At 43.0% G+C, this 21,102-nt stretch overlaps 1 protein-coding gene across 3 annotated transcripts in view; it reads right to left on the bottom strand.

Moving 5' to 3' along the window:
* SETD1B (SET domain containing 1B, histone lysine methyltransferase) overlaps positions 1 to 21,102 on the bottom strand; it is a 113,972-nt gene that overhangs the window by 30,407 nt on the left and 62,463 nt on the right. For all 3 annotated transcript variants that reach the window (XM_073626744.1, XM_073626754.1, XM_073626762.1), the window contains exon 10: positions 18,134 to 18,345. In XM_073626744.1, coding sequence (XP_073482845.1) covers positions 18,134 to 18,345 — 212 coding nt within the window. The remainder of the gene's footprint in view (positions 1 to 18,133; positions 18,346 to 21,102) is intronic.

Below are 21,102 nucleotides of genomic sequence, written 5' to 3'. Positions count from 1 at the left end.
TAAACAGAAATATAAAAAATCGTTTTGTGTAGAAATCACAATGTAGATTTACAGATTTGTTCATTTAAATCTGCATTTAAAAACATTTAATGGGCACATAGTTTTAATAAAAACCCAACTTATAATTTTTATTAAATGAAAATTGGAAAAATATAAGAAAAATACACTATTAAATTTGTTTAAGTTGTAATTTCTAAAGTTAATACTTTTAAGAATATTTTAACTAAAGTGCTACTTTAACTGGTAATTGATCAGTCATGCAAAACTGTACCCAAATGAAATGTACACAATTAAAAAGACGATATTTTCTAATTTCTGTTATAAAAAATATCCAATAAAATTTCTTCATAAATTTAGGCCAAAATGTATTCTGCCAAGTCTTTGGTAAAAAACAAAACAAAACAAAAAAAAAACATATTCCAATAAGTGTAAATTAATTGGTTTGTTTGTCAAAGCATCAACAAACTATGGTAAATATACTAGAATTTATGCAACTTTCACTTTCTGACTGCCTATCACATTTTTTGAGGCGACAAAATGCCAGGACAGTACTAACACCCCCTCCCCCCCCCCCCCGACCCTTTTTGGAATGTAGACATAACAAGGTATTTGCCGAGAGTCATGTTGCGTCCATGGAAGATTTTATTTTAAAGCGGTTGTAAACCCTGCTTGGTCATTTTTACCTACAGGTAAGCCTATAATAAAGGCCTACCTGCATCTAAAATGAATATCTCCTAAATGTGCATCGTTTAGGAGATATTCATTCTGCATGCAGCCAGTGACATCACTGGCGCATTCGTTCTCAAGGTCTGGCAAGGTACCTTGCCGGAACTTTAGAGGTTCATGCTGGAACCAAGGACTCCCACTTGCATGCACGGGGGTGACGTCATCACGGCTCCGGCCAATCACATAGCAGGAGCTCGCAAACCCGGAAGAAAGACAGGGAGAACATGTCAGCCCTCTAAGCAGTGACTTTACAGAGCTGCAGGGCTTTGTTCCAAGGTGAGTATTTCATAATGTGCTAGTATGCGATGCATACTAGCACATTATGTCATTGCCTTGCAGGTTTATTTTTTTATTATTATTTTTTTCTTTTCCAACATCCATGATTTACAACTGCTTTAAGTTTTTAATTTATTTTAAGACTTTTTTTTTTTTTTTTACACACAGTTGTCACCTCAAAACACATTCTGCTACTTCTCCTAAGTATGGGGATAGCTCATGTGAAAGATTTTTTGGCAACCTAGACACGTACAGGGTCCCAAAATCCAATATATTAATTATGCATACTGATTTCCTGACTACCCATCACATTTTTAGAGGCCCTAAAATGCCAGGACAGTATAAACATCCCCCAAATGGCCCCCTTTTGGAAAGCAGACATATGAATAAAGGGACTAAAGGGAGTAACAAATGGCCCCCTTTTGGAAAGCAGACACCCCATATTTGGCGAGAGGCATTTTGAGTATTTGGAAGATATTTTTTGCCACAAGTTTTTGAAGAATTACAAAAAAGTATTGTAATTTTTCAAAAACTTATACCAAATATATACCGATGGCATGTGTGAGAAATATCTCATCAAAGTGACAACGTTTTTGTAAAAATATAAATAAATAAATAAAATAAAAAACATTTTTTTTTGTCATTTTTCAAAAACGTTCAGCTTTTTTTTTTAGGGCCTTTAAAAACATTACGTGTATGGCCAGCATTAGGAGTTTCCCAATATTAGAAGTTTCCATCACATATTCAGCCTACGTTTCTAATGTTGGGCCTACACGTTATGTTTTCTTTGGTTGATGTGCATGAAGAAATCTCTGCCAGAAAAAAAAAAAAGTGAAAAAAGTATATGACGAGCATAGAACCTACCGCCTTCTGGCTATGACATGCTCCTAATTCTTGGCATACACTTTTTATTTATTTATTTTTTTAGCTGCAGATGGAGAAATCTCCCCCTGCACCGCTGCAGGCACTGATGTATGTATTCTGAGAGCAGCACCCTGCTGCTCTCAGAATACATAGATCTGTGCTGCAGCTGATTAGTGTCCCTGCAAAGCAAACAACAGTTAACAACACACAGTACCAATATAACATTAACGCAATAAAACAACTTTTTTTTTTTTAAACATTTTTTTCGTAACCTAACTATTCCAAACTGTGATAGAGGTTTACTGACTACCTAACATTTTTAAAGACCCTTCTTGTACAGAATTGTGTGGACCCCTATACTGTGCCGTGCTGCACCCTTGACTAATAGTTTACTACAGTGTGGTAGCAACAGAAGCAGTCCTTGATGCATAGGCCAGGTTGGTCAGAAGAAGAGGGACAAAAAAAAATGTGCCTTGCCATATTCTATGTTTATCACAGACACATCTTTCTTTATCGTACATCATGGGACACAGAGCTTTAAGTAATAACTTAATGGGTTATAGGCCACCTTCAGGTGTTGACACTCAATCAAAGGAATCTCACTCCCTGTATAACCACTCCTTCCAGGAGCACATCAGTTTTTTCACCAGTGTCTAAGGTGTTGGTCAGTGAAGAAGTGCTCTGAGGAGCTCCAGGAGGGATCCATGCTGGATTTAAATAGCCTTGATAGAAAGAAACCAGATCCATCCAAAGTGCCACTGAGTCCTAAAATGGATGGTACCTGGGACCTCGTATCCCAATACAAGGTTTTGCCTATAACGCCTCTTTTTGTAGGGCTGGACCCCAGGAACCCAGGGCTTAGGTCTTGCTACATTACCTAAAACTTCCTGATGCTGTGCATTGTACAGGGCCCAAGGGAGTGGAACCCCTTTTTAGGGACCCGGTCCTTGAAGGTTTGCTAAACGCAGCCCACCGTAATGGGTGAAGGTTGGATTTTCTGATAATTCAGCAAAATCCTGCGGTGAGGATAAGGTAAGAGAAGAAACTTAGGTATTAAAAACATCTATGTATTTCTTCCATTAAAGGAAAAGATGTTGTCATACCTTAAAATCTCCACTAGATGGAGTCTATGCACATACCTTACTCTGTTGTCTTCACTGTTAGCTCAGTGTGGAGGGAGACTTGCAAGGTAAAAAAAGAAATCCACAAAATGTATTTTTCTTACCCTGATGGGACCAGAGGGTTAGGGGGACAGCAGCGCTGTACCCCCCTTACATCCCCCATCCCCCCCTCCCCCCCCCCGCTGTGAGGGATGCAGGGGTCCCGCTATTTACCGCTAAATGTGTGTTTTTACTGTGGCTGTATTTTCTCAGGTCTGTGCCTCTACTGCATGAGTCACTGCCTCCCCCCCCCCCCTCGTGTTGGGTCTGGGACCCGAAAAACACCTCGCTTGTTGGAGGGGGCCGGGCCTAAATGCAGGTGCCATGAACGTCCACGAGGAAGCAAGCCAGGCTAAAAGCAGATAGATACTACAGCTGTAACAGTTTCTCCTCTGCTGATGAGGAGGAAACAAGCTGCCTGCAACACAGGGACACACGAGCTGTGGGACACGTATGGGTTGCAAAATGGGCATTCCTGATTCTGGAAGGACACTCTTTTTCCAGCACTAGGCTGAACTTTATAGCGGCTTTAAAAGTCATGACTATTTTCAGCGATTTAGTGCAATTTGTATAGCGCCTCTGTTTTTTGTATTTAGGACTATGCCTGCCAAAAAAAGACACCACAAAAACCAAAAAGTAAAGGTTTCACCCACAGGCATTAGGATCTCGACCTGCATTTCCATGCTGTTATCCTCGCCTGAATTACCAATTATGGCAAGCCAGGGTGAGCCACTGGAACAAATTGATAGTGCAGCTGCCTCTCGCATCTCAGCACCTGTATACGTTTCCTCCTCCCTCCAGGGTCTGGAAGAAAGATTAATGGCTTTAATCGCATCCTCCATTCAAATGGATTGGAAGCGTACTAGGTCCCCCTCCCCCACTTCAGAAACTTTGCAAGGGGAACAGTGGGCACACGATGAGGTGTTACTCTCAATCGATCAGGAGGAAAAGCAAACCAATGATTCCTCTGCAGAGGAAACAATGGTAGATGAACCTTTTTCAGACTCTCAATCTGAGAAATTGCTGATACAATCTCTTATAGAAATGGTTCATTCCACTTTCTGCCTCTAACAGAGTCTCATGAAAACTCCGCTTCTTCCCTGGGTTCTTTAAAACCTTCTCATCCTTTGCATGCGTTTCCTGGACATGCATTACTAGAACAGCTTATTTTTCTGCATGGGATCACCGGATAAGATTTTCTCCCTTCTAAAGAGATTTTCTCTCTATCCTCTGGAGGAGAAATTCTCCAAGAAATGGAAAGTACCAGCAATTGACGCTGCGATTTCCAAATGTGAATAATAACCTAACTTGTCCTGTAGACAAGGCACAGATGCTTAAGGATCCCACAGATAACAAGTTGGAATCCCTGCTAAAATCTGCCTTTTCCATAGCAGGTGCCATCACTCAGTCCGCATTCGCCGCAATAGGCGTCTGTCAATCCCTAAAGGACCAATTTTTTTTAACAGTAACGTTTTTTTATTGTATTTTAAAAAAGTAAAAAGTACAAACAAAGCATTGACAGTTCATTAAGTATAGTACTTGCACGTTGTTACATGTCACGTTGTTATTGTGGGTTTGAGAATAAGCATAGTAAATTCAAACTTTATGTAGATGGGAGTACAGCAGTTGGGATGGTGTGATAAACAAGAAAGAAGAGTGTTGACAGTACAGTTACGCAGTTATGCTATAGCAGCCCCACCTCTAGGGGTCGGGGGGCAAGAGGAGGGGGGGAGAAGAGGTGTGGCAAGGGGGGGGGGGGAGGAGGGGGAGAGGGAAGGAGGGGAAGAGGGAAGGAGGGGAAGAGGGAAGGAGGGGGGGAGGGAAGGAGGGGGGGAGGGGAAGCCAGGAGGAAGGGAGGTGGGGAGAAAGGGGGGGGGGGGAGAAGGCCAAGGATCACTCATCACCTTTTATTAATTGCCGTACTCAGTTATTATTATTATGCAGTCCAGCAAGTCTCAGCCACAGGCGTCAACCCAGTTCGACCAAACCTTATCGTATTTTGCTGGGCAATTTCTGCTTTCATACGTAATTTTATAGAGTGGTAAGACCTTGTTTATTGTGTTTTGCCATGAAATTCTCGTAGGAAGCTCTGTTCCCCTCCATCTCAGGAGGATTTCTCTCCTAGCACAGAATTGGATGAAGGTCAAGCACAGTTTGGTGTATCTATCCCCCTCCACTTCGCCCAGATAACTAAGTAAGAAGAGGAGGGGGTCTAATGGTATCATAGTTCCACAAATCTCTGTCAGGACGTCCGCCACATCCCGCCAGTATGGGCGGATTTTTTGGCAGGTCCAAACCATATGGAAGAAAGAGGCCCGTTCAAGGGAACATCTTGTGCACAGTGGGCTGAGGGAGGGATATATTTTGAAAAGTCTCTGTGGGGTATAGTATGCCCTGTGTAAAAACTTCAATTGTACGAAACGGTCTCTAGAGGCAATCATAGAAGGAATATATACAGAGACAAATTCCTCCCAGATGTCCTCATCAAGGTTAGGGATGTTGTCCTTCCACTTGCTCAGAGTGGCCGAAGTGTCGGCGCCATGAGCCACCGTGAGGTATAAATAAAGGGAGGAGAGGGGCTTCCCCATCACTCCCGAAGTAAGGAGTCACTCAATGGAGTCCGACTCCAGAGTGACTGGGCTAGGAAATTGTGAGGTAAGGGCATGCCGGAGCTGGAAGTATCTAAACTGAAAGGAGCAGGGGAGGTCATATGTCCGTCTTGACGGGTGGAGCGGGAACAGCACCGACTTGTCCCAGTTGATACGGACCCCTGAATAATGGCTGAAGGTATCAAACTGGGTCAGGGCAGCCCTCAGGGAAGTGGAAGTGTCCTCCATATATAGTAGGGAATCATCCGCATATAGGGATAATTTTTCTTCCAATGGGCCTACCTTTATGCCTTTAATACCAGACTCCCTCCTAATATGGGCAGCTAGCGGCTCCAGGGCCAAGGCAAACAGGGCCGGGGACAAAGGACACCCCTGCCAGGTCCCCCTTCGTAAAGAGAAGGAACCCGACAGGGTCCCGTTAGTGCGTATACGGGTCCTAGGATGTGCATATAACATTTGTAGCCATGATAGGAATTTAGGGCCAAAGCCAAATCTAGAGAGGACCGTCCATAGATAGCCCCACTCGACCAAATCGAAAGCCTTCTCGGCGTCGAGTGAGGGCACCACCCCGGGGGCATCTGGGTCCGCAGCCGCTATGTGAGTGTGCAGTCGACGGATATTTATGTCCGTGCCTCGACAGGGCATGAAACCTGACTGGTCTGGGTGGATCAGGGCTGTGATAACAGTATTTAGGCGGTTGGTGAGGACTTTTGCGAATATTTTGGCGTCGACGTTTAGGAGGGAAATAGGGCGGTAGGAGGAACATAGGGGAGGATCTTTTCCTGGTTTGGGAATAACTACTATAACTGCATCACTCATCGAATCTGGGAGGACCCCAGTCTCTGATGCCTGAGACAGAGTCAACTGTAATCTAGGGGCAAGGTCTTCCACATAGGTCTTATAGAACTCCACTGGGAACCCATCCGGGCCTGGTGTCTTGCCTGCCTGCATCATTTTTAGAGCCTTCCTAAAGGACCAATTTAAACAGGCCCTTAGAGAGCTTCCTGCACAACAAGCTCAGGATTTGGCTGAACTACCTAAGGCATTATGTTTTGCCATAGATGCCATTAAAGATTCTATTCACCAGGCATCCTGCCATACGCTTATGCTTGTGCACATGCGTAGAATCCTGTGGTTAAAAAATTGGTCAGCTGAAGCACCATGTAAAGACCTCCTAACTGGGCTCCCCTTTCAGGGGGAGCGAATATTTGGAGAAGACTTGGATAAAAATCTCAAGACAATTTCTAGTGGGAAAAGTACTCTTTTACCAGTCAAAAGAAAATACAAAACGACCTTCATTTAAACAGGCTCTTCCCCCTGCGCCAGAGGCTTCTGCCTTTAGGCAGTAGCGACGGCCTCCGCTGTCAGACTCTAGAGGAAAACCTCTGGGTCAGACCCAGGCTCAAAAGAAGCCCTGGGGTAGGAAATCTTCAAAACAGAATTCTAAAGCTTTATCATGAAGAGGCAACCCCTCTCACCAAGGTGGGGAGAAGACTTCTGTAATTTTCAGAAATATGGAAAAAGGGAAATTCAGGACAGATGGGTCATTTCCACGGTAACGATGGGGTACATTCGGGACTTCCACCGTCTCGTTTCCGGAGGTCAAGCGTTCCCAAAGATCCAGAGAAAGGACAATCTCTGCTTCAGGCACTAGACCGATTAATATCTCAAGGGGTGATCAGACAGATCCCCAGAGCAAGGTCTGGGGTTTTATTAAAATCTTTTCATGGCACCAAAACCAAATGGAGAAGTCAGACCCATTCTAGATCTAAGAAAGCTAAATCAGTTCCTGAAGATCCGCTCCTTTCACATGGAGACAATCAGGTCAGTTTCTATCCTTCTCATCAAAACTTTCTGCGGTTCTAATTAGAACAGCAGCATTTCCAGTTTATAGCCCTACCCTTCGGGCTAGCCACAGCACCCCGGGTGTTCACCAAAGTGCTGGCCCCACCTCTAGCCAGGTTAAGGGCAAGGGCATAACAGTCTTGGCGTACCTAGACGATCTATTGCTTATAGATCAATCGGTGGCTCGTTTGGAGCAAAGCATACCCACTACAACCAACTATCTGAAAAAGTTGGGTTGGATTCTCAACCTAGAGAAATCTTCCTTAATCCTGCTAAAAAAGCTGGATCATAGACACAGCCCAGGAAAGGGTGTTTCCAGTACAGGAAATACATTGTACTCAGCATCTGCTGATCTTTATGGGGCATTGTTTTGCTAGACTCTTGCTCAGCAAGTAGTACATATTACTAGAGTGCCTCTGTATTTGTGCTTAGCACTATGGCTTCATTCAAAGCAGTTCCCTATGCCCAGTTCTATTCAAGACTGTTGCAAAACAGTATCCTGTCTGCTTGGAACAAAACAATTCAAGCTTTAGATTTGCCAATGCAGCTGTCCCCAACGAGTGTCCCAAAGCCTCACTTGGTAGTTACTAACCCAGAATCTTCTGAAAGGAAAATCCTTCAGATCAGTCATCTGGAAAGTGGTAACGACGGATGCCAGCCTTTTAGGCTGGAGAGCAGTACTAGAAAAGACAAATGTCCAAGGACAGTAGTCAAGAACCTAAAAGAACCTTGCCCATGAATATCCTAGAGATTCAGGTAGTACGTCCAGCTCTAAAAAGCCTGGACTTCAGGTTACGGAATTGTCCTGTCAGGATTCAATCCGACAATGCCACAGCTGTGGCCTATATAAATCCCCAAGGGGGCACCAAAAGTCTCTCAGCAGAGAGAGGTGAACCATATCCTAACTTGGGCAGAAAGGAATGTTCCATGCCTTTCGGCAGTCTTCAGTCCGGGAGTAGAGAATTGGCAGGCGGACTAGTTAAGTTGCCAGACGTTATTCCCAGGGGAATGGTCTCTTCACCCCGACATATTTTGGGCTGTTTAACAAAGATGGCGGACTCCGGACGTAGATCTTCAAGCATCCAGGTTCAAGATGAAGTTAGTCAACTTTGTGGCCAGAACAAGGGATTCATTTGCATGTGGAATGGATGCGTTGGTGACACCATGGGATCAGTTCTCACTGATCTATGCATTCCCCCTATTCAGTTGCTGCCTCGACTTCTTTGCAGGATCAAGCTGGAAAGGAAGCCGGTAATTCTGGTGGCACCAGCACGGCCCAGAAGGTCATGGTACACAGCAATCGTAAAAATGGCAGTGGAGGGCACATGGTCCCTCCCACTACGGCCAGATCTGCTCTCTCAGGGACCGATATTCCATCCTTCCTTACGGTCTCTAAATTTAATGGCTTGGCTATTGAAACCCACATTCTAAAAGAAACATGGGCTTTCCGGGTCAGTTATCTCTACCCTGATTAATGCTAGGAAATCAGCTTCTAGAACTATATATTATAGAGTCTGGAGGGCTTATGTTTCCTGGTGTGAATCCAAGGGTTGGCACCCTCGGAGATATATCATAGGCAGAATTCTTGCCTTTCTACAATTAGGGGTAGAAATGAAATTGGCCTCAAGTCCTATTAAAAGGCCAAGTCTCGGCTTTATCTGTCTTATTTCAAAGACCACTTGCTACTCATTCTTTAGTCCGGGGCTTTATACAAGGGGTGACGCAGCTTAATCCGCCCATCAAACCTCCCTTGAACCCTTGGGACTTGAACTTAGTTTTGTCTGTGTTACAAAAACAGCCATTTGAACCGATACAACATATTCCCCTAGTCATTCTGACAAGGAAGTTGGTATTTTTGGTTGCTATATCCTCAGCAAGGAGGAATTGACTGCTCTTTCTTGTAAAGAGCCATATTTGATTTTTCATGAGGACAGAGTGGTGTTACACCCTCGTCCAGGCTTTTTGCCAAAAGTAATTTCAGGTTTTCACCTGAACTAAGATATTGTCCTGCCATCGTTTTTTATAAAACCATGTTCCAGGGAAGAAAAGTCACTGCATTGTCTTGATGTGGAGAGAGCAGTGAAAATCTATTTAAAGAAAACTGCTCAGATTTGTAAGACTGATGTCTTATTTATTCTGCCAGAGGGTCCTAAGAAAAGACAGGCAGCGTCAAAATCCACTGTCACTAAGTGGATTCTGCAAGTGATAATTCAAACTTATGATTTAAGGTGTAAGATTTCCCCATTTCAAGTTAAGGCGCCTTCTACCAGGTTGGTTAGTGCTTCTTGGGCAGTGTGCCATCAGGCCTCCATGGCTCAGATCTGTAAGGCCACAACTTGGTTTTCAGTGCATACATTCACAAGATTTTATCAGGTGGATGTAAGGAGGTATGAGGATATCGCCTTCGGGCGCAGTGTACTGCAGGCAGCAGTATAAGTCCTCAAGTCTGTGAGTAACCTGCGGGTTCTTTTCTCCCAACCCTCAAGTAGCATTGCTATAGGACGTCCCAACTAATTACTTAAAGCTCTGTGTCCCATGATGTACGATAAAGAAAATAGGATTTTTATTACAGCTTACCTGTAAAATCCTTTTCTTGGAGTGCATCATGGGACACAGAGGTCCCTCCCCTCTTTTTTGGTATTTTAAGTATATTGCTTTGCTACAAATACTGATGTGCTCCTGGAAGGAGGAGAGGTTATAAAGGAAGTGAACATCCTTTGATTGGGTATAGCAGTGTCAACACCTGAAGGTGGCCTATAACCCATTAAGTAATTACCTTAAAGCTCTGTGTCCCATGATGTACCCCAAGAAAAGGATTTTACAGGCAAGCTGTAATAAAAATCCTATTTTTTTGGGGTGACTTTTGTGTTGAGGTAGATTGTAGGACATCTGGAAAATGCCTCTCATGCAGCTGGCTAACCGCATCTGGATTTTGACTTTGGGCCATGTCTCTTTCTGGATACAAAAGGGCTGAGACAAATTGCTTTTTGAAATTTTAGGAAGGATCCAGTTCTTCCAGTAGCTTTGTATATAAATGCATTGTATAAAGTCAATTTAAATAAATACAGTGGGTATAGAAAATAATCAAATTTTGTTGTTTTGCAGCCTGAAATGTTTTTGTTTTCTCCAGCTGTATTACTTATTAATGACTTGTAAACTTAAATCAGGTGTTGCTAATCTCAGACAGACCCTCCCTGGATCAGTACAAAACATATTACAGCGCACACATTCAAGAATGACATTTCCTGCAAGGCTAGTTAAAAACACCTGAACATATTCAAAAAAATACGGGGGTTTGGTCACACTACCCCCGATCAGGACGTTGCTCCAAACTGAATAAAAGAGACAGGAGGAAACTGGTCAGAGAGGCTACCAAGAGGCCTACAGCAACTCTGAAGCATATGCAGGAATTTATGGCAAAGAGTGGTCATTGTGTGCATGTGACAACAATATCACAATTTCACCACAAATGTGGCTTGTATGGGAGGGTTGCAAGAAAAAAGCCACTTCTCAAGAAAGGCCAAATGCAGTCACGACTGAGCTTTGCCAAAAAGCCGCTTGAAGATTCTGAGGTCACATGGAAAAAGGTGTTATGGTCAGATGAGACTAAAATTTAATAATTTAGCCTCAACACCAAACGATATGTATGGTGGAAATCCAATACAGCTCACCATCCAAATAACACCTTTCCTACAGTAAAGCAAGGAAGTGGTAATATCCTGTTATGGCACACTTGTCTGGGTAGAAGGAGAATTGGATGGGGCAAAATACCGTCAAATTCTTGAGGAAAATCTGCTGCCCTCTGCCAGAAAGTTGTCAATGGGAAGAAGGTTTACCTTCCAACATGACAATGTACTCAGCAAAAATGAGCACCCAGTGGTTGAAGGAGAAAAAGGTGAATGTCCTTGCATGGCCTAATAAGAGACCATACTTAAACCCCATTGAAAATCTGTGGAATGACTTGAAGACTGCAGTCCACAAATGGTCACCATCAAATTTAACTGAACTTCAGCAGTTCTGCAAAGAATAGATGTGCAAAGTTAGTAGAGACATATCCCAACGGACTGAAGGTTGTAATAAAAGAAAAATGCTGTTCAACAATATACTGGCACAAGTGGGTGATCCTTTTTTTCCAACTCAGTAATTCTGTTTTTGGGAATTTATTTTTTTCTGAAATGTTGAATCTGAGATGATTCTTTTCTATGCCCACTGTATATAGACACTCTTTTGTACCAGTGTCTAGCTCTGTGGGAGGCTAATACTGGCTTCGTCATTTGGTCGCTGAAAACTACACCTCCCATATTTAGATTATAGTCGTGGATGCAGAGAGGCTTTTCAACGACACTAGATATCATGTGAATTTGGACTGTCGTGTCTGGGTGAATGGAAGGATGAATACATAATGTTTGTCCTTCCATTTTACAGCTAGTAGATCTTCATTCCGCAAGCAGGCTTTCTCCCCTTTTCGAAGTGGGGTGTTAACGACCCATTGGGGAAGACCCTGCGACTAGGTCACATGGTGCCACAGTAGCCAATTTTTTAGGGAACAAATCTCTAAAATGTGGCATGCTTGCAAAAAAGTTGTTTGTGTACAAATGGTACCCCATATTGAACAAGGGTGACAACAAGTCCAATACCAGCTTACCACTACTCCCATGTAGTCTGAGCATTTATGGGGCTCCACTTGACTGCCTTTTCCCTCATAAATTCTAAGGAACTCATCTATGTAGATGTTTTGTTGGGGTGTATACATATCTGTAAATTTTTGGGACAGATAATTTGTGAGGGAACAAATTTTCTGGAGCCAATCATAGTCAGGTTGTTGTCACTGAAATGCATAATATACATTTTTATCTCAGATCTTTTCCTGGCCATTGCAGCAGAGAACATGGGCATATGATGAATTGGGTCTGTGGACCAATATGACTGCAGTTCCTTCTCCTTTGTAATGCCCATGTTAAGGGTTAGGCACCAAAAAGTTTTAAATTCGGAAACCGTGATAAGTTTCCAGGTGAGTTTTAAAGGTATGAATTTGGGTTGGCTGCAATATACTGTTGGGGATAAACAGTACTTTGGTTCACAATCAAATTATAAAGGTCTTTGGTGAAAAAGAGCTAAAATAAGTCAAGGAGAGTTGTTAAGTTGGCTGTTTCCACCTGAACTCCGGGCCTGTGCTTGAATTTTTGGTGGCAGCGGTTGCATTATGCTACTAGTGCTAGCCGCCCCGCCAGTTTGTATTTCACTGCTGTTGCTCACCACTTCACCATAAAATACTGCAATGTTGGAGTCTAAAAGGCCAGAATGTACTATGCTACTGGTGCTTGCCAGATCACCCAAAAGTAGTGCAGCGCTAGTACCTGCGTCCTGCTGCATCTGAGCATAATTATGTGATTGTGGCACTTCAGCAACATGGGGTTAGGTACACCTGATTTTAGGAGAGGCCTCTTCACCAACATCCGAGATAGCTGTCAGGGTGCTGCTGCTTTCCACAGGTTCATATTCTGAGCCCAATTCTGATGGTGAGATGGTGAGGCCTCCCCTTCGCTCTCATCTGTCATGCTCAGAATTCTGTATGCCTTCTCCCTTTTTTTGGACAATTTTAGGCACAAAAATTACAGGTACTATGTAGGACTATTGAAAAAAGAAGACAAAAATAGAGACCAAAAGATTTGGGACTTTATGGGCACTATATCAAAAAAAAAATAACCGAGTATAAAAGGTAATTATAGTCATTAGAATTTTTTTTCAAAAAACATCATCAGTAATAACGCAAACTATTGTGTGGGCATACCCACCCCCTAGGCATATGTAGGGAGCCTCCAAAGTATTAACAATGGTGAATATAAAACATAATGTACAACGTCACGAAATGCTGATAATAAACATGGGGCTATAGCTGTAGAGGGGTGCGTAGCTTCACGCTAGATGGAAAGATCTGTGCTCAACACGTTTCGTGTTGACGAATAACGCTTCTTCAGGAGCATGAAGGGTTAATTACAGTTTTAAACCCTGTTCAAGAATAAATACAGAGTTTAATGATAACAAATTTACAATATATCATCTATTACCATATTGTATACAAAATAAATAAACCTAGGTACTTGCACACAACATATGTGGATCAAAGGAGAGCGAGGAACAGAGCCAGTGTCCATAAGTGTCCCTGGTTGTATATATGTGGTTTGAGCCACCATTGCAGCGACAATTTGAGCTCTTGTGGGATTATGACCCAGCACTCCCCGCTGAGCCAGAATAAGGTTCCGTAGCGGTCTTGTGTGCATTTGTGCCCACGTGATGGCCGGTATGGAGGAGGTCATGAGGCCGAGCACCCTCATGCTCTTCCTTATGGTAACTGCATTGGGGAGACATAAGGTCTCGATCTCTTCCGTTAATCTTGCTACCTTGTCCTGTGGTAGAAGGATCTTTGTTTCTCTTGCATCTAGCACTTACCTTAGGTAGTTTACTCTTTGACTGGGAATAAGGTTGGACTTTTGTTCATTTATTATCCACCCTCATTCCTTTAAATACTTGAGACTTGACTGGAGGTTGACTGCCAAGTTCTCTTTTGTGCTGGTGAAAAAGAAGTCGTCGTCCAAATATGGTACGACTCCTATGCCTTTTAGTCTTAAGCTCTTTAGTGCCTCTGCCAGTATTTTGGTGAATATTCTGGGTGCTGACATAATTCCAAAGGGCAAGGAGGTATACTGGAAGTGCAGGGTAGCCTTAGGACCCTGTATTGCGAATCTTAGAAACTTGTGGTGGTCTCTGTTTGTTGGTATGTGCAGGTCGGCATCCTGCAAGTCTACCGTGGCCATAAAAGCCCCTGGCGGTAGTAAGTTCCTTACTGAGTAGATGGATTCCATCCGAATTTTTTTGTATTTTATTTTCTTGTTGAGGGGTTTTAGGTTCAAAATGAGCCTGTACTTCCCAGAGGGTTTTTTCCTGGCAAATATGTGTATGTTAAAACCCTCGACTATTTCTTCTTGTGGAACCGCCTTAATGACGTTCTGTGTTAGTAGGTTTTCTAGTGATGACAGGAATCCCTCTGCTTTCTCTTTGTCTCTGGGGAGTGCAGCATTGGAAAATTCTATGGAATACCCTCGCTCTACCGTGTGGAGGACAAACTTGTTTGAGGTGACTTTTCACCACTTGTCTATGACTGCTGAGAGCCTGCCCCCCACCTGCTGGGTGTCATTGTTTTTTGGTGCTGCCCCTGGGAGGCTTAAGGATGAAGTCTTCCCTATTCTTCCTCCTTTGAAATGAGCATCTCTTACTGTTTTTGCTTTGTTTGTAGTTTTCTGCTGACGAAAAGGAGTTTTGCTTTGCTTTTTCTGCGGCTGCGGGAACCCCATTTTCCCGTTTGCTGACCTGTCTAGTACCCATTCCAGGCCTTATCCAAAGAGAAGGTCGCCTGTAAAGGGGATACCACATAATTTGTTTTTGGAGGCACCATCCACTCTTTGAGCCAAAGTGCCCTCCTGGCTGAGTTGATCAAGCCTGTTGTCCTTGCTGTGATTTTAACTCCCTCTGCTGATGCGTCTGCTACGAAGGCCGCTGCCCGTGTCAGGGTGGGCATGGATTTTAGTATCTGTTCTCTGGGGGTGTCTTTTTCTAGGAGTTCTTGCAGTTGGTTTAGCCAAAGCAGCAGGGTTCTTGCTGTGCGTGTGGATGTAATGGCGGGCTTGTGGTTTGCTGCCCCTGCTTCCCATGCCTTTTTTAGTCTGCTTTTTTTATCCATTGGATGTTTTAGCGTGCTGGAGTCTTCAAACGAGAGGTCCGACTTGTTTGCTATTCTTGACAGTGGTGTGTCTAGGGCATTTAGCGTGTCTTCTTTAGCAAATGGTTTACCTACGTTTTATTGCTGAAGGTGTAACAAGTCCTTTTTTTTTTATTGCTGTGCGCAAGGGGTTAAACATGTCCCACATTTCTTTTCTGAAAGTTGACATAAATTCTTTAAAACACCCCTGTGATTCTTTTGCCACCAGTTTGCCAAGACATTTTTGGCATAGCAGTTTCATCCAATCTAAAACTAGTTTGTGTCCGCATGAACCACATGTTTTGCTGCTGGACCTGGAATTTTTCTCTTCTGGGGCTTTTGAGGGAGAGAAAGGGACCCAAAGTAAGAGGATGCAGATAGTGTGCTGCACACAACATATAGCCTAAGCGCAATAGTGATTAATAAGTGCTGAGTTGGCCTGTGCATGCTCTCGTTTACCTTTTAGCTTTCCTGGCTTGCAGGATTCTGCAGGTGATGAGCCTCCTGTCAGGTGCTCTTTTATAGCTCCCTGCCCCTGCTCTCGCCCCGCCCCCAGCTGCCTTGATAGAGGTATGGCTGGACACATAACTCTGTGTGTGACTCCATGTCCAGTGTGTCCCAATTCTGTCTGCGGCCGGAAGTGCCTCTTTTGCTGCCAGGTTTCCGGGTTTTCCTGCCCCCCCCCGTACAGGTATCCACCAAAAAGATGGTGCCGGCAGGCCCGCGTGACCGGAAGTGCGTCACCAAAAGCCGCACCGCCAGAAGTGATGCACTCGGCATCTGGGATTTACTCACCGCCATCTTGCTACAACCTTCTGAACTCTCAGTGAGGGAGAAGAGCTCAGGAGGCAGCCAGCAGCCGCCCCACTGGTCTGGATTGTCTGCTACTGCATCACAGCACTGGAGGCGGGTTGCAGGAAGGAATCCTAAGATACCTTTGTTGGCTGGGGGATGGTTGCTCACCCCCCCCCCCCCCGGTGGGGGCGAAACCTCAGGCTTGTTGTGGGCCCTGGCCTAAGTCACCTGACCTCCTCAGAGGCAACTGATGATGACCAGCTAGGGAGTCCCCTGCAACTTAGCACAGGTACTGAAAGAAAATAATAAACTGTGAGTTGATTCTGTTGGTCCGGAGGAAACACAAGAACTGAGGCATGCAGGTATGTGCAATCTTTTTATAATGGTGGACATTGTGTTTCCTGTAGGAGGAGCCCATCTCTCAGATGCTGCCCTGGAAGACGACTTAAGGAAAATGTGCTTCAATGCCTAGCGTGGTCAGTCTGACATAGGAAAACAGGGGGGGACTGGCAGGATCACCAGGTATTTCACACAAAGGAAGAAAAACAGAGAACAGGGTACTTTTTTTAAACACAAGTACATGGTACAACATACACTAATCAGGAGAAGGAAATGTTGGGGGTAGCATAAATTTTAACCACTTGATATCCTTAGGCCGTCATATGACGGCCTCGACTTTCCGGGGTTATATCTGAATGATGCCTGAGGCTACAGACATCATTCAGATATCGGCATTTTCAGCCAGCGATTCCGTACACCATAAGAATGATCACAGCAGCTGTTCCGCTGCTTGATCGTTCTTACAGGCGGTGAAAGGGGACGTCCCCCCCTCCCGCCGCCCTCCAGTGCTTCTACCGACTCACCTCAGCAATCGGTGAGTCGGAGAGCGGATCCGCCTGCGCCGGATGTAGATCATCGAGATTTCTCTATGATCGTTCGGAGGCCAGGCACGATGTTATGACGTCGCACCCGGCCTCTGCATTCAAAAAAATGGCGCCGCCTCGGCTGGGAAGCGGTGATCTTTTTTTTTTTGTATTTGATTTTAAGCTTCCCAGCCTAGAGGTGAGATGTGGGGTCTTATTGACCGCATATCTCACTGTAAAGAGGACCGATCATGTCATATTCCTATTACAAGGGATGTTTACATTCCTTGTAATAGGAATGAAAGTGATCAAAGGTTTTTTTTTTTTTTTAAAAAGTGTCAAAATAAAAAAAAAATGTAAGTAAAATTAACAATAAAAAAAAAAAAAATTTTTTTAAAGCGCCCCTGTCCCCGTGAGCTCGCACGCAGAAGCGAACGCATACGTAAGTCCGCCCACATATGAAAACGGTGTTCAAACCACACATTTGAGGTATCACCACGATCGTTAGAGCGAGAGCAATCATTCTAGCCCCAGACCTCCTCCATAGCTCAAAACATGTAACCAGTAAAAAATTTTAAAGCATTGCCTATGGGGATTTTTAAGTACCAAAATTTGGCGCCATTCCACGAGCGTGTGCAATTTTGAAGCGTGACATGTTAGGTATTTATTTACTCGGCGTAACTTCATCTTTCACATTATGCAAAAAAATTGGGCTAACTTTGCTGTTTTGTTTTTTTTAAGCATGAAACTGTTTTTTTAAAAAAAAAAAAAAAAGTTTGAAAAATTGCTGTGCAAATACCGTGCAAGATAAAAAGTTGCAATGACCGCCATTGTATTCTCTAGGGTCTCTGCTAAAAAAAACATATATAATGTTTGGGGGTTCTATGTAATTTTATAGCACAGAAATTATGATTTTTGACATATAGGAGCGAAGTGTCAGAATTGGCCTGGATGCGAAGTGGTTAAAGAGTACGTGCATAATAATTAAGAGTACAAAAAACAAGAATTTTAAATGACCAATGGTTACATAGTTCTACCATAAAAAATAAGCCAGTTAGTGTGGGAAGTTCAATTTCAATTTTTTTTTATATTTGAATACTGAATTTTGAGTATCAGAACATCCTGCAAAAGGTGGCTATGATCACAAGACTAATATCCGAAACATGACAGCACAGGACAACTGACCTGGTAGCAATACACTGTAATACATCTTGTAAATTTACTATACAGGCAACTTACTTTACTGAACAGGTCTCCAACATCTTGCTCTTCATCTTTCTCAGATAAGACGTCTTCCTTATAAGAAGCCTCCTGTTCTGCATCGCTTTCTGCTTCTTCTTCACCCTCACTGGCTAGAGGTCTTGCTGGCTTTTTGTGGATATTTACAGGGTCTGCATCTTTTTTGGATGGGTCTAATGACGTCCCCAGAGCATCTCTGTCACGTTCACACTCTACAGTATTCAAACCAAATTCAAATTGTAAGCACTTCATTTGTATAAGCAGTCACTATCTGGATACAGTGACAGTCATCAAGATTCCACAGAAGGGCGACAACCAAGTGATCTAAAAGCTGAAAATCCCTGCTTACTACTATATAATGGGACACATAAACTTTGTTAAAATGATTCTTCCCAAAACCCTTAATATTGTTTGGCACTTGCCGATCTATGTGCCCATAAAATATTTTAAGTGTTAGATTACCTACTGAAAGCTTCCAACTCTGGCTCCGGCAGACAAACGGAACCGGTCCACTCTGAAATATTCAAATGATTTGGGAGGCCAGGCACTGCCAGACTTCAATTTACACTACTTGAACTCGCAGACATCTCATATTTTCCATTGGCGCACTGTTTCCCGGTTTACGCACCTTATGGTACCCGACAGCACTACCAGTCCCCTAGACCCTCTTGCTATGATTAATTGTGGGTCTAAAGGTTAAATAGAACTACAGTCTTTCAACCTGATGTTGACTCAGTGTGCCAAGCTAAGGGACATGGATACTCTATGTTCAAACTAAGTATAATGGGGGTTAATAGTCACACTCCATTTTAACAGAACGAATCTTTGCCTAAGATTTCTATGGTGCCACATCCTGAACTTTGGTGTAGACATGCTAACACCTTGCTAAATTATATGGCTTTTTTGATATCTCCAGTTCAGACATGCTGTCACCAGGCAATTTTGCTCCATAATGCCTGTGCTTGCAGATAATCATTCAGCTGACGCTATGATTACAGCTTCTCCCACACAAAAGTGATTCTAGCATTCTTTGCAGCCTTCCAGGACCCAACGACACAACCCAAGCCTTATAATTGAAAGATTTTGTTTGGGCTGATTTGGATCCTATTAATGATGAGACCTTGGAAGAGGTTCTAACCAGCCACCAGATTAGCCTCCCTGAAACTTACTGATAATCTCGCCCATCCATTTATGTTTCCATATGCCAATTTGATGCCAGTTTGGTTAGCAGGATATAAACCATCTTATAACCCATTACATCCTAAGTGTCACAGGGCCCGGCTCTTTTTCCACTTGCTATGGTCATTCCCACAAATACAGGCTTAATGGAAGCAATATTGCATAACCTTGATTAGGATGGTGCACTCACGCACCTACACAATGTGAGTACCCCTATGAAGGGAAGTGTTTATTTTACAATAAATTGTTGGACATATGACACTATGGAGTTTCTTTGTTTCCCTATTTTATGAATTGTGATGATATTTGAGCAAATTGGAGGTCAGTGTCTGCATACCATTTAGAGCCGAGTATACACGATTTTGGATGAGCACGATGGATAAACACTGATGATGGACATTATATCAATGCACTTTGAGTTCTGTCATTTATGAATTTTTGCGTTTATGAACTTTATGGAATTTATATACCACTTTATTGAAGGAGTGAACACACCTTTGATATTTTTATGAGCACTTGGATTTTATATTTTTTTATGCATGTTGCACTTTAATTATTTATCACTGATTGATAGCACATATGATTGTTATTTTTTTATATATTTTTCATATATTTTTTTGTAATTCTTATGTTTATATTTGCTTTTTGCACATTGTTACTGGTCCTTGGTTTAGCGCAGACACAGTTTTTTGATTAACTTCCACCTCTCTATCCCCTCCCTTCTTCCTCTTGCTCACCCCCCCTTACTTCCGCTGAACCTCTGCCTTAATATCTATTTAGGAGACTGTGACAATCCTTTGTAGCCACAATGGCGAAATACTTCCGATTTCCTCTTCAGATATAACTATACAGTTTGTATTCATAGAGGTGCTTGGCAATATTTAAATCACTATAGATACCTTTTACTCCCTTGCCTCTGGCCCTCATGGGATAGTGATGGTCTGCTTTTGTTTACAATATACCTGTTTACACATGTTGTTTTAATATACCCATTAGCTTTATTACAGAAAATATGGCATACTTGCCAATATTATCATCTCCTTCCTCCCCTTTATTTCCCCCCTCCCAAACCTTACCCCCTTCATTCCCTTCTCCTCTCAGGCCTGCATGCAAATCAACCACACACCTGGATGGTCCTGGCTACCCCAACACTATGGTTGTGCCTCAATGCACCACCATTTGCCTAGACAATTTTTTCGTTGGTTGCTCTTTAAAGGATTATGCTCTTCTTTTTCCGTTTCCTCTTCTGTCTTTTTTCCTGCCACCCCTTTACTTCATTTGATCTCTACACGAGGAAGACCCATGACCTTTTAGTGCAGTCTCCTTTCTTCCACTCTCAAGATTTCTTCATCAAAAAAGTCACCATTATTTCACACAATGTATAGGCTTTTAACTCTTACACCATGTGCCTGCAAGAAACTAGATTATCTACCTCCTCCAAACCCACATACCTCCACAAGAATTACCCACAAATGTTCTGCACTACAGAGGCCTTCTGATCGCGTTTCATATATAACACCTTCACCTGCTCTCTTGAAATAGCTGAAACAGCTGAATGTTGCTCATTCTTAAAAGGGACAATTTTGACACAGAAGTGATAATGGTGAACTATTGCACTCCTAACAAGCACCAAACTCAGTTCTTTTATTTGTTATGTGCTTTTTCCTGTCATAAAAAAAGGAACACAAATACTAATGTAAGACACGACAATGCCTTTAGATAGAAAACCAAGCAGATCCTCCTCTGTTTTAACAACCCCCTAACAATATTGAGTCAAATGACCAAACGAA

This window comes from Aquarana catesbeiana, linkage group LG01 (genome assembly GCF_042186555.1).
Source record: "Aquarana catesbeiana isolate 2022-GZ linkage group LG01, ASM4218655v1, whole genome shotgun sequence".
Lineage (NCBI taxonomy): Eukaryota > Metazoa > Chordata > Amphibia > Anura > Ranidae > Aquarana > Aquarana catesbeiana.
The sequence above is the reverse complement of the archived record's forward strand: the minus strand, read 5'-3'. Positions and strand labels throughout refer to the sequence as shown.